Here is a 14,455-nt window from a genome sequence, read left to right on the forward strand (position 1 = left end):
TAACAGATAGAATCAGATGTGTATAGATGGAAAATAAGATATGGACATGCATGCATGAATAATAAATATAATGGAACTATGGAAAGGGTAGAGGGAAGTCGAGGGACTGGAGAAATCCCACACTGTGATATTGTATTGATGTTTATTTTATATTGTTTGTTATGAATAAAACCAATTTTTTTAAAAGTAACTGCAAGCAAGGATGTACACATATGTATACATTATTTTTTTCATTATCAACAGTTGTATAAATTTTATGAAATAATAAAAATAAGCACCAGTAAAATGGGTTAATTAAGGAATATGAGGGAATTCTCTATAAACAAATCCAAAAACCCACTAAGACAGACTTACCTGAAAGATCATGCCCAGCCATAGGGTAGAAAGTCTTCAAGTTCTGGAGGACAAGCTGAACCATAGCCAACCGCATCAGAGACCAACTAAACAGAATACACAAACAAGTATACACGAGCTGTGAAAAGATAATACTGGTTTCCCTTTCCTTTTTATTATTAACTAAAGGGTGTTCCTCTGATTGCTCCATACACCAACTCCCTTCTCCCTGCCTCAGTTGTCTTCCCCCGAGTTTCCCTCCTCAGGACCACAGAATTTCCCCCACCTGTTTCCATATTCCTCCCCAAGACTACAATGTGTTCTTCCTTCCTCACCTCCCAAACCCGCAAAGGGTTGCAATATCACTCCACGTCCCCCCTCTCTCCCACCCACAATGTAATATCCCCCACCTTCAGTTTTCCCTTCTTTCTCCTCCTCTCTCATTTGGCACAAAAACTGCAAGTTCCAGTTTGTGTACAGAAGCACTTTGGGGGTGTGTAGGAGAGAACATTAGATGGAAAGGTTACCTCTTCCCTAGATGCCTCCCATTTCATAGATGAAAACAAATGTAGAAACAGTAAAGGAAAACAAATGAATCAAATCATTTCATACCTATATGAATTTGAATTTGAATGTTCCTGACTCTTTAAGTCTGGTGAGAATTCATCATCACCTTCATCATCGCTGCTTTCCTGACTCTCCTCTGAGTCATATTCAATTCTAGTTTGCGATGATGGAAGAAATGGCTAAAAGGTAAAATGGAAGTCTCAATCGAGGTAAACACAAAACAAAATACACTAGCTTCAAATACTTAGGGAGATCTGCTTATCATTTCAATTTCATATTACTTTTAGTATGACTTGGCTTGAATAGGTTAAAACCAATAAAGAACTTACTATATTTATTTCTTTTAACCTTAGAAATACAGACAGGAAAAATTCCAGGTTCCCTCTTTCATTTATACTTACCTTATACTTACACTTTCATTTTTTCGTCTATAAGACACCCCCATGTATAAGATGCTCCCTATTTTTGGGGACTCAGATTTAAGAAAATGGGGGGGAGATGTATCCGTGTATAAGACGCCCCCTAATTTTTGACATTATTTTTAGGGGGGAAACCTAGTCTTATACACAGAAAAATACTGTAATTCATATATTCTGCACACCTTTCCTTTTATTTCTTGGCGCCATTTCCTTTCAGAGTTGCCTCCTATTGTCCTTAAGCTACTTTACTAATTACCTAGCTTTTTACAAATAAGATCAGTCCACAGCTGATGTGCTCGTTTTTCCACCTGCTTAGCCAATAATTTAAGGTTAAGAGATTGCTTTTCAAGCAGGGTTTTTGGAATAATTCAAGTAACATGTCATATTAAGACATAGTTTTAAACCAGAGTTGGAGAGCCTCCTGCCCATTTGGCCCGCAAGACTGTTTTGGGGAAGCCATGTCCACCTGCCCTACATCTGATATCATACATTTCATCAGGTGTGGGGTGGGTAAGGGCTTAAAAGATGCATTCAGTGGTGCCAATGAGGGTATCTGCTTGAAGAATCAAGAGTTGATTGTGCTTCTTCTTGAAACTGGATCCTGCTTTTTGCCAAGAAAAACTACTTCACCAGCAAGGCCAGTATGTGACAGAGTGAGAATCACTTTTGCTTATGGAAAATATTCCAAAAGTGAATAAAAATTAAAATAAAATACCTTTGCTATGAAGTAGTCCCAGATACTAAGTTCAGGAGGAATAAATTTCTCTTTGTAATTTGGGGCATCTTGTTCTATCGAGGGTAAAGTAGTCTGTGAACTCTCTTTTAGAGAGGATTTTGATGACATTTTTAAAAACTTCTGTTGCTTCTCACCATCATCTAGGGGAGAAGAGGCTGCAGAGAGAAAAAGATGCACCTTTTTAGTAAAGTTTGGAAACCATTTACCAGATGTCTATCATCAAACTATTTAAGAATAAAGGTTAAAAATCAATGTCTTAATTGCAACACCAACCACCAAGCACAAGTCTAGTACAGTATTACAGTATTTGCAATTTTAAAAATCTCTGGCTTCCAAACCCTTAATATTTTATCTATCCTCTCTCTTAACCCTACACCTCCAAAGAGGTGCAATTATACTGCGAAAATTCTTAGCAAAAAATGTAACTTTCATTTCTGCATACCTGAGAAATCAAATTTCCAACTATCATATTACAATGCAGACTGTCAATTTATATCCCCACAGAAGAGCAGCATGTGGTGCTGCTATTTGCTAATAGTAAATAAAATTCTCACTGGCATGCAGGTTTTAAGAGTACATAATCTATAAATGGAAGTGCACGATAACACAGAAATAATTCAGATTTATTTTTCCAGTATATAATGTCTCAAAACATGCTCATAAAATTCTCCTTAAAAATGCAACTCACTTACCTTAAAGATAAAAACATATCTGTTATAATACAAAGTATTTTAAACTTTGGTTTTTAGCTAGCACATCAAACATGCACATGCATTGCTTAATATGGTGCATTAGTTTTTGAGCTCAACAAAAATATCAAAGCTTTCTTATGTTTGAAATGAAGGCATAGGAAAATAAGCTTACAGAAAGTGTTACATGATACAGAACTTGAGAAATAATGGATCTTTTGAATTCTTGCTTCCACTCACCCCCATCTAAACAGTAACCACTGTGCTTAACTGCTTTCTTGATTTAAATTTTACCGTTTAGGCCTGCAGCACTAGTAGGCTATTTGTTATGGAACTACAGACAAATGCCAAACTTATTACAGGAAATGAAGTCTCACTGACAAAGTTCCTGACTCTACAAAATAACTAAGGAAATTTATCTAAAAATGGTTTAGGATTGGTATCTTAAATGGTTAGGAATATTCTTGTAGTGCTTTTTCTTGTACATGCCAGAGAAACAGAGAAAGAAGTTAATAAAACATGTATATAACAAGACTAACAAAAGAACATAAATAAGTGACAATATAAATAAGCGACAAATTGAATCTAAACATCACTGGATAATTTAGATTGTTCTGTTGTAAAAAAACTGACAAGTCTTATGTTAATAGTCTATTTAAATGTATAATATGAATTAGGCAAAAATTCCAAAATGCCCTTTTCTTATTAACCACCCCCGACTGTATCATGTTTTACACAAGCAGCAAGATTTGAGCATTCCTTAGCTTGCACTGGAAAACTGCAACCATCAGCACAGCCAGTTTGCATTCCATTTGCTATCTAAAGTCCCAAATTGCTTGAAATAACTTTAGGGAGGTTGCTCCCATGGAGCTACTTTGGCATGGCACTTTTCTGTTTTACTTTACTATTCTTTTGTATTGTCAAAACAACTGAGCACCCTAAATGAAGAGGAATATGGGCTTCTAGTTATTTTTTAAAGGTTGACAATTTGCACTGTACAGCATTCAGGACTACTCAGAAGGTTGTTATAATAAAAGAAGAAGAAGTGTCACATCTATATATTAAATACTTAAATATCTGAATTTAGCCGAAGGACAATCAGCAGAATCCAAAATGGGTTGGAATAATAAACATCTGTTTTGTCTACCCCTTCTTCCAATTCACAGTGCAACACCCATTTATTAGTATCTATATCCTCCATTAAATCATCATCACTTTAGACATTTCAGGAATACAGATCTATTTATGGAAGACTGCCAATCATTCACTGTGGAAGATTTCTCTTTCAGAAGTACTGTTATTAAAATATTTAGTCCAACGAGTTAAAAAATAAGAATTTATTTTCAACCTAAATGAAAATGCTAACACATCAAAAGGAAAGGAGAATTCTGATTATGGTGTGTGTGTGTGTGTGTGTTTTGTTGTACTCCATCCTGGAATCAGAATTGGATGGAAGGTGGTACATAAATTCTTTAAATAAATGTGTGTGCACATATTGGGCTGGATCTTGGGGGTTTACTCCCCCACCCCCGTGTGTCTGTCATCTTGGCCTCCTCCAATTAGGCTCCTCAGTGTGAGGCCATCCCAATTCACAAATACAAAAAGAGTAACTTTTTACAAGTATTAGACCTGTGGCATTTTGGAAGACATGTGAACACAAACTTGCTTTATACCAAATCAGAGTACAGTGGTACCTTGGTTTAAGTACAGCTCAGTTTATGAACAACTTGGATTAAGAACGCTGCAAACCCGGAAGTATGTGTTTTGGTTTGTGAACTTTGCCTTGGAAGCAGAACATGTTCCGCTTCCTGTTGAGTGTGTTCCATTTGTAAATTGAGTCCACCACTGCTATAGGAAAGCACACCTTGGTTGAAGAACGCTTTGGTTTAAGAACGGACATCCGGAACAGATTAAGTTCGTAAACCAAGGTACCACTGTAATTGGTCCATCTAGCTTACATGTGCCCCGACATTCAATGGCTTTCCAGTAATGGGCAGCCATTTCTGGATCTTTCTTCCTCTGAAGCTGCTGACAGTGATTCCTGCCTTCAAACACTAGTCCCACCTGAAATCTTCTTACAAGCATGGGAGGAACACAATTTTATCACTGAAAATTCCACTGTAATCCAGAGTTAAGTACAGACACTGACCAAATGTATTTCCTCTTTTCTAAAGTGAGCTGTCCAATGAAATATGGGCTTGCATGCAAGTTCTAATGAAGTCGGTTTTGCTTACTTCCGAGTACATTCACAGATGGCAAGAGCTATAAATTTTACCCTAAAGCCACAAAGGAATCCATTATCAGAATCCTTCAGAATCTAAGTGTTGACATCATTCATATCTAATCTGCATACCACACAAGTTTACTGTAGGTTATAGATAATAGAAGGGACCACAAGGATCATCTCTACAGGAATATTTCACCCAGTGTGGAGCTCACACCCATGACCCTGTGATGAAGTCTCATGCTCTACCAACTGAGCCATGAACTATTCCTCAGGATCATTTGTTTGGTGTAATTAAAAATTATCTATAATGTATTATATGTGGACATTTGAATACAAAGCAGCATTTTGCTGTGGTCAAATAAGCAGGCTATGTGAATGATGATGTTTAAATCAACTCTTCTCTGCCAAGGCCATTTTGTGTCGCCTATGCCAATCACAAATCAAATTATAAATCAGCCAAAATGAAATGTTAAGCAGGTCACATTACCAGAGGATCTGTAGACACCAAGTTTTACACTTATATTATTTGCTGCCCTACAACAATCTTTGATGGTGACTGGGTTCATTTTTGCTACAACTAAAGGCGGCTTTTATATGCTAAATTAACAGTTAGAAATCCACAGCCATATGCATGGTCATGTGACACAAAACAAGCAGTCTTCATGAGCAAAAAAATGTATTGGAAATATTTCTGGTAATTGCAAGCCATGTTCTTCCTTCAATAATGAAGTCATTTAAAACTGTTTTAGAAGGGATTGTTCCAAATGTATGAATGACCAATGTGGTGGGTTTTTTTAAAAAAAATTCAACTCCAATTTATATAGTTAACATAATATAAATAAAACATAATAAAAACCTGAGGTCATGACTTACAAACAGAAATTTTTCTTTGTATCTTTATTCCTACATATGCAAGATCACATATCAGCACTGGATTTAAAAGCCTAAGACTGAAGCTAGTATCTTGCCTGCAGGTTTGGTAGGACTATGAGTACTGATGGCTGTTAGAGATTTGGTAAACCCCACACATTCCATGGAGAATACTACTACCTGGTGTGGGCTAGGCATAGGGAAGTGCCTACCTGCCAAAAAGAGAAAACATAGGCTGCTCTTAGAGTAAAGGAATATGGCTACATCAAACAAAAATAAATTATTTTTTCACGAATCATTTAAATATCATGACAATATTTTTTTAAACTGGCATTTAATAGGCTGCATAGAAAATTAGTTTTAGACTATCAAATACTGGAACACCTAGAACTGTTTGATTAATTTCACATGTAAGGTATGAAATGGCTATTTCAGCTACATTAGAAGTATTTACAGCACAAACCAATGTACATTTACTTTAGAACCAAGCTCAGCTACTTCCATGTAAGAACTACATAGGATTGCAGCCTTAATGCAGTTATTTACTTAATTTAACTATAGCAGATAAGAGGAATGACAGTGCCAGACAACCTAGCCAGTTTATGCAGCAGGAACAGGAAGGAACAGAGTTCACAAAAGTTTTATAGGTAAAGAAAACAAAGAGTGAACGAACCCATCTTTGATGTTTGTTGCACCTGGCCTTTCTTTGGAATCTTTGCTCCTCCACCAAAGACAGCAAGCCACATTTTGTCATTAAGAGGATGGGCCACAATTCTGTACAGCTCATTGCTGGAATGGGTGGCGAGACCATGGATGAAGAGGCTAAGGTAGACTGCTGTCAAAATTTCACAGAGCAAAACTGTGATCCCAGATTGCGCTTCTTCTCCAGTATGATTTAATAACTGTATTAAAGCCATTATACCTAGAAAGAGAAAAAGCACTATCTAGTTTTTAAACACACACAAAACCACAAAACAATTCTCCTCAGAGACAATAGTAAACTTACCGTGAGCTATTTAGGGTGTTTATTTGTTATTTGTGCAGTAATTGCTGCAACCCACCCAAACCAACTGAGTATAATGGTGTAAAAATGTAGTTTTTTCGACTGAAGCTACATCAATGCATCCTCAGGAATAGACCTGTTCCCCAGAATGCACTTAACAGAATCAGAGTTTTGGGGTGTTCTTGGAAGCTCAGTTACCCTCAGTGGCCAGCAGTGACTTTTGCCAGCTCCCGCTGGTACATCAACTATGGCAGTTTTTGGATAGGGCTAGTCTGGCCATGGTAATTCATGCTATAGTACCACCTCAAGGATTGATTGATTGATTAATGCAATGCACCCTTGGGCCTGCTGTGGAGGCTCTAGTTAATGCAAAACACTACAGCTAGATTGTTGATGGGGACAGATAATCACCAGCACATAACTCCGGCAAATGCTTGTACTGGCTATTCATATGCTACTGAGTCAAGTTCAAGATTCCTGTATTAATTTACAAGGCCCTTAACAACTTGGGCCCAGGTTACCTCAAATACCACGTAATCCCTGCCCTAAGGTATTTGCGGGAGTCATTGAAAGCGGTCCCCATGGCTCAGATATAAGTCTTGTATCCACCAGGAGCTATGTGTGTTTAAGTCCTGTATCCCCAATTTTGGGGAAGAGGCTTCCTCCTGTTCACATTCTGGCACCAACTGAAGTATGTTTTTCTTCCAGTAGGCATTTCAACTGAAGTCCGATTTTGTAGTTTTAACTGATTTTTACCCTTTCTGGGTTTTTTTTGAAGACCTTTCATAGACAATTGTAGTTATACAGTATATATTGTTTAAATAAACCAAAAAAAGGAACAGCACTGATTATTGTCAAGAAAGCTAGATAAGACAAATAAAATAAAATCATTACTACCTGGCCACTGAGATGGTGCAGTATTGGGAGTTACTGTTTCATCTAAGCTTGCTGTCCTTAAGGAATGCCGGTGAGAAAGCAGCAGTGTTTGGTAAACTGTTCCAGTGAATTGGTTTGCTTGTAATGAGCTATTAAAAAAGAAAAGTTAAAATTAAATCAAATTAAGCCACTATTTCTATTAATCATGGCACTTATTTTCTTCTTTTAGAGCAGGCATAGGCAAACTTGGGACTACAACTCCCATGATCCCTAGCTAACCGGACCAGTGGTCAGGGATGATGGGAATTGTAGTCCCAAAACAGCTGGAGGGCAGAGTTTGCCTATGCCTGTTTTAGAGTGTCTTTCAACCTACAAACCCGGTTCATATAATGCTAAACTATAGTTTGTTTAGCTTAAGTCTAATTTCCTTTTCCACCAAACTCAACCAGGATCGCTACCATGGTTTGAGGTAAGCAAACCAGGATCATACACCATGGTTTGAAATTGGTTTGTGAATCTTATTTTACACTGTAGTTTGTAGTTATGCACAAACTTTGTGTGCTGGTTTAATCAAAGATTGTTATACTACTCTACCCCTACTACCCACCTGGTTACAGAGTCACAAGCAAAGAATATAAAAGGGTGGAATCTGGGGTCTGTAACTTACATCTCCAGAAGGTATGAATAGTAAAAAGGACCGAATGATTATCTTACCATAAGTAGCTATAGTGTTGTTAAATAAGAGATGTAATTAAGTTTGTCCATTTACATCTAACACTTCAAAAGACCACAGAACATCATAACCCTTTATCATAGAATACACACAGAGGCATAAGCTGGGGGGAAAAGATTTGTGTATTTTTATACCTTAAGTAGGACTGCAAATAGGTAATTATTTCTCTTGCTGAGCCTCAAAGCTCACATTCATTTATTTTAAAGATCATTACCTGTAGCTGTGACCACCACAGAGAGACTGGTATATGCAAGCTGACAGAGATGCAGCTAACGTATGCATTACATGGATCTGGAAGAAAGTTTTAGAGGACACATTACACATCAGACAAGAATTGTTGTTTATGTAATGTTGGAACCTCTCGTTTCCAGAAACAAATTATCAAGTCAAACACAGTATGCCACATGACGTAATGTGCCAGCATCTATTTAAAAATGAACAAAACACACTCGCACCACCACTCGTAATTCCAAGGGCAGACTTTTGTGCCAGGGAATACATGTGCGTAGATATAAACGGGTGAAATGCAACGTAGCATTTAGTGCAGTATGCGTAAACAGAAGAAAGTTCTGTTGTGCAAGTGGACCCTGTTTTGCTTGCGCAGCAACTTAGTCGAATCCCACCATATTTTCAATTGTTAAAAAAAGACTTATTCAAAGACAAAAAAGAAAGTTACTTGTAATAATACTTGCCTTATTATTTTGTACATCTGGACTGGGAGGCGCATGAAGGTTTACTATAGCATGTAGTATGTCATGAGTCAGGTTACTAAGATGTAGCAAAGGATTGGCCACCACGGTTTTGGCACTTGCAGTACAGGCAAACAGAAGCGGTATTGAACTCTGCTCAGATACGGTATTAGTAGGCAAATGAAGCAACAGTTCCTTGGGGGTGGGGAGAATAATAGAAAGCATATTTTAATAGCTGAATTCTGGAAATACTAGCATAGGTTATTAACAGTGATTGCTTCCTTCTTATGGAATTCCAGCTGATGATACATATACACACTTGAAGTGATAACGTTAATGGTTTGCCTCTTCCCTCTCAAAAAATTACTCAAAGCTAAACAAGAATCCAATATGTTATTATATAAGCTGGTGACCAGCCTGGCAAATTACTTGCCCTCTTGAATAAGCGATGTTTCGAAAGTGGCCTTGTGATTGGGCAGGGAGCGTAAGGTTTCTGAATTGGCCAGGCTAATTTATGATCCATGTCCGATCAGCAAAAATTTCACCGGCTGCACCCCAAATTTTCAATTTAAGCCCCAGCTCCAACAAATGACTATTGAGACCTGAGATTGGAGGGCTCTCTCTAGATCTGGTTGCAGTAAACTCTGCCTCAAGCTGGCCCCTATTAAGTTTTAGGCATTGCAACACCAGTAATTGTTAAGCTAAATCGCCAGTTTGTGTCCACACACAGCAATGAATGTTGCATGAAGCATGTTTCTCTTGTGAAATTCTGTGCCATGTGGTGATGTATACAGAGGGAGGTACAGTAGTGAGTGGCAGTTTCAGAATCATTTTTTCTCTCATATAAGAGCTTGTGCACCTTTGCCAATGGTTACCTGTGCAGAGTATTTTGGGAGTAGATTCACTGTTGCCTCTTTTTGGTGGTTTATCTCCCTTTACCATTTAATGTCCTTCAATTATGCAATTTTGCTGTGACTGCCTTAGCTTCTCCCTTGTTGTATTTCTTATCTTTTTGCTAAGGTAGTCCTCCATGTCACTGTTTAAGATTACAATTCACCTATCTGAGAGTAAGTCCAACTGAAATCAATGGGTCTGACTTGTGAGTAGACATGTAGAGGATTGAACTGTCAACTTCAGACTAGTTTTTTGAGGAAGGGGAATGAGAAATGGGAGGTGAAAGTGACATTCCAAGCCTTATTTCCCTCAAAGGAGGAATTTGAAAGGGGAGAATGAGAACAGATCCTTTAGAAATCACAGGATCCGCCCCACAGAATCTGTGATTTTTATAGTTCAGTCCATATGCACGGATATAATGCATGTGTGATATAATGGTACTTCCAACAGTATGCTTTATTAACCAGAGGGGTCTACTTTTGCACAAAACTGAAGTTATTCCTGCTTTGCTGCTGTGCAGATCCATATTGAAAAATGTTGCCTCCCCCTCCCCCCCCAAAAAATTTATGGCTGACCATTTAGTATTGCAGATGGAAGTAGAGTAGAGGACAAATTTGTGCTCTTGGAGCTACTCGATGCATACACAACATACACAACAGTGGGAAGGTGAAGATGCAGCAGAAAGATTGCCAAACTAGTTCAGCAACCTGAAGGCACTAGTCCCAGTAAAGTTAGAATAAACTGTTGCTTGTATCTGTCTACTTTGTAAACAAAGTGACAGAGCAATAAACAGAAAAAACATGTCTAAAATGAGTTGATTATTGTGGCATGGAGGTCCGCCTCCTGTTGCTACAATGGGAAATGTCACATGACACATAGGCTCACTTATAATTCAGTAAGCTTCAACATGACAAACTGCTCCTGTCTTTATCCTAAAAAGGGTGAGGCATCTCCAGCCCACAGGCCAATCTCTGCCTGTCAGGGGGTCCAATTTTGCTTGCTGGCCATTTCCCTCAAATCATGCTCACCCACCCAGCAGCTAACACCACCAGATAAACGGATACTTTCTACTTCTGTTCAGCAAGGAACAGGATTGTACAGCCAAGGCAAGATTTTAATCTCCACTTATTAGCTGATAAGCAGGGATTAGAGTACTTCTCAAAAATGCTTCTTAAAGCAGCTCATGTACTTCTGGAATTAGGTGGGCACCAGTGGCAGCAGTGGGGAGAAAAGAAGTTTCTCCTCCCCTCTCCCCAGGTACCACCCACCTGGACAAGTGTGTGAGCTGCTTCAAACAGCCCTTTTGTGAAGTAATGTAAGGCACCCCTCATGTTCCCGTGTCAGCTGCAACAGGAGTGTGGGGACTGCCTTAAAGTGCTTCCCAAAAGGGCAGTTTTATGCAGCTGCCCCCTTCACTTAAAGGAGAAATGGTTGAGTGCTTCAAAAAGGGCTTTAATAGAGTCCCCATGCTACTATTTCAGGCTGAAATGGGAGCATGGGGGCTTTCTTAAAGCCTGTGCAAGTCTCCCCATACCCCCCTGCTAATCTTCTGAGATTGGGAATTTAAAATGGGAAGGGTGAGACATGCAAAGTAATACACCTGGTAGGTGGATCAAATTTGGCTTGCAAAGCCAATCCTGAGAAGCTTCTGCCTCCCCGTCCTCAAAGAGCTTTGAGGATACTAGATAAGTATAAGTTAAATACTTATGTGTAGATGCAAAACTATTTAGACATGTGTTATTTGAAGAAATTATAGAGATATCTTTATATACTGAACCAGAAATACATTAATGGGCACTATAATTATATTTTGCCAATAATATACTTTTTCTCTTAACTATTCATATTTTAATACTACATCTATACTACAAGGAGAAAACGCCATACCTGCTGAGATTCTTGAAGCAGTAAAATCAGTTCCATACGTACAGATGCCAAGCCTCCACCATGAGATCCATGAAGGATACAGTAACTTAAAAACATTCGCAAAAGTGATTGATATTTTACAAGCCACTGTCTTCTCTGAAGGTATTCTCTCTGCTGTGTATTTTGCTGTGTGTCTGATAGTTCTTCGGTCATTTCATTTGATGAAGGTTCATCCATTACTGGGCTAATTCCTGGCTGAACATCTTCTGTTTCAACACTATAGTCACAGGTTTTCTGAAGAGCTACCACTTCTCTTTCAAGCCAGTGATACAGCTGGTATCTTAATTTTCCACCATCTACTTCATAGCCGGTAGATAATGTGCGAAGCTCCACTGTAAGGATCTTCAAGCATGCCCTAAATTTCAGCTGTGCAGAAATGATGTCTTCTGATGAAGTGAAAACCTCATTTTCAGCACCTGAACTGTAGGTTTCTGTATAGCTAGAACTAACTTCATTTGGTTTCTCACTCACTTCCTTCTGCAAAGGTTTCATTACAATACAATCTTCACTTTCATCATCTTTGTCACTGTCCCACTTTAGCTCAAAAGGCTCATCCTGGAAAACTGTGCTCGGTTGACTCCAGTCCAACGAAAGAGCAGAATTTGAATGTTTACCTGATGACCCATCTGAAGATGATTCCAGACCATTGACGATAGGTTGTGACCAGTCAATGCTGAAAGGTTTGTTATCCTTTGATTCCAGTGGTCCTGGAGAAGAGGGTGAGCAGCCTTTACTAGTGTCCATTAAGCTAGATGTTCTTCCTAAAGGCTTTGACTTTTTTACCACTTTGGGCATCTTCGATAACACTTCCAAAGCCAGCATGGGACAGCCAGCTTTTAAGTGAGCATACGCAGTCGTAAAAAACAATCTTCTTTCCCTTAAATTGATTTCATCTGCCAGCCCATTTTCTCCTGTTACACAAATCCTCGTGGAAGATAAATCCGAAGACCCAAAATGCCGTCTCAACAAGAGAGGATGTGTCCTTAGGTAATTATAAAAATTGAACACTGAAGGGTTACATCTTGACACATTGCCTTCATCTGTAAAGACATTGCATCAGAGATTGTTAATGATTTATTTATTCCATAAAAGAACTCAACCATTTCCAGTTCTAATACAATAAATCCCCTGGAACTACAATTGTATGTAATATTATCCCACCACTATGTTTATAATGTGCAGTAGGACTCCCCAAGAGGTTTATATTCAAAACATGTAAGAAAATTATATTTGTATCTGCCTTATAAAAAGAATCACATCATGAATTCATTTAGCTCAGTATTGTCTCCATTTCAAACAATAAACAATTGGTTTATCATTATGTGTAAGAACGCTGGATTAATGCGTTTTGTACTCATGTACTCTTGCTCTCTTCTCATATTCTCCAGTGTGACCATGTGAACAGACTTGTATTTCTGAAAAATTATTGTTTCTACAGAAGAAAAAAGTTCATGTCGAAGAGAAAAAGTAAATAGCAGATGTCTACAGATATTCTTCAAATGATATGATCATATCAAAGTAAAGGTTTTCAAATACATAGTAACATACCTGAGAACCAGCACTGTAATGATCACTCAAAACTCCCATTTTGTAACTAGAATGAGACTGTGACAGATTTTCTTTCTGACCCTGCCCACTTTCCCCTTTGTTGAGAGATTCATTTCTTATGTAGCTAAATGTTCGTTCACTGTTCTGAACAATGTTCATCTGGACTACCAGTCTGAACCAGAATAGCAATTCTTTGCTGTCTTTTACTGATATAAACTCAAAAGATATTTTCTTCAGATGATAGATTCTTTATATGTTTCCTAACAAAGAGCATATATAAAACGTCCCAGCTTACCTTCCTCATCCAAAATGGGTTGGCTTATAAGAGTATCAAGAGCATGGCTATAATCCTCCAAAATCCAATAAGCCATACTCCGAAGAAAAGGATCAGCATGTGTGCTTGATGGACTCTCTTTAGTATGATGTCTGCTTCCCAGAATTCTCTTCTGTAGAACTGATTTGTAAGTCCCAGATACTTCAAACTCTGGCTCATAAAGTCTTGCTATTATAAGAGCCAATTGAATATCATTTAGTTTCTCTAGGCAGACCTTTTTGAAACAAACATAGGATTACTTTTAAAAATTGTTTCTGTCAATTTGTATCTCCACTGGGTTTTGTTTTAAGAAACTTAATATGTAAATGGAAAACAAATGTTGGATTACAGCTCATTATTTGGACAGCTTTCTAAACAATCTACCTGCTGATATTTTGCAGTAATGTCAGAAAAGTATTCAGCCTAATACCCAACAAGTTAATTAAAAGCAAAGCTGGCTTATGAAGCTTCCCCCCCCCCCCAATAAATACTGTTCTTACCTACAGCGTCCGTTTTCAATTAACTGCAATTTATTGATTTGTCTGAATTTGGAACTGCAATTAGTTGAATTATGGCTTATCTCCAAAAGCCAGAATCAGAAACCAGAGCCTGAAATTGGCTTGTTCAGACAA

At 38.1% G+C, this 14,455-nt stretch overlaps 1 protein-coding gene across 4 annotated transcripts in view; it reads right to left on the bottom strand.

Moving 5' to 3' along the window:
• The window catches only part of DMXL1 (Dmx like 1), a 70,488-nt gene that overhangs the window by 17,207 nt on the left and 38,826 nt on the right, over positions 1–14,455 (bottom strand). For 2 of the 4 annotated variants that reach the window (XM_081213498.1, XM_081213499.1), the window contains exons 23-32: positions 13,806–14,058; positions 11,924–13,002; positions 9,146–9,337; positions 8,668–8,744; positions 7,742–7,869; positions 6,515–6,763; positions 5,940–6,053; positions 2,035–2,210; positions 946–1,079; positions 355–440 (exon numbers count right to left, since the gene is read on the bottom strand). In XM_081213498.1, the coding sequence (XP_081069624.1) occupies positions 355–440; positions 946–1,079; positions 2,035–2,210; positions 5,940–6,053; positions 6,515–6,763; positions 7,742–7,869; positions 8,668–8,744; positions 9,146–9,337; positions 11,924–13,002; positions 13,806–14,058 (2,488 nt within the window). The remainder of the gene's footprint in view (positions 1–354; positions 441–945; positions 1,080–2,034; positions 2,211–5,939; positions 6,054–6,514; positions 6,764–7,741; positions 7,870–8,667; positions 8,745–9,145; positions 9,338–11,923; positions 13,003–13,805; positions 14,059–14,455) is intronic. The other 2 variants (XM_081213500.1, XM_081213501.1) reach the window with 1 other exon arrangement.

Source organism: Podarcis bocagei (assembly GCF_964188305.1).
Source record: "Podarcis bocagei genome assembly, chromosome: 11".
Taxonomy (NCBI): domain Eukaryota; kingdom Metazoa; phylum Chordata; class Lepidosauria; order Squamata; family Lacertidae; genus Podarcis; species Podarcis bocagei.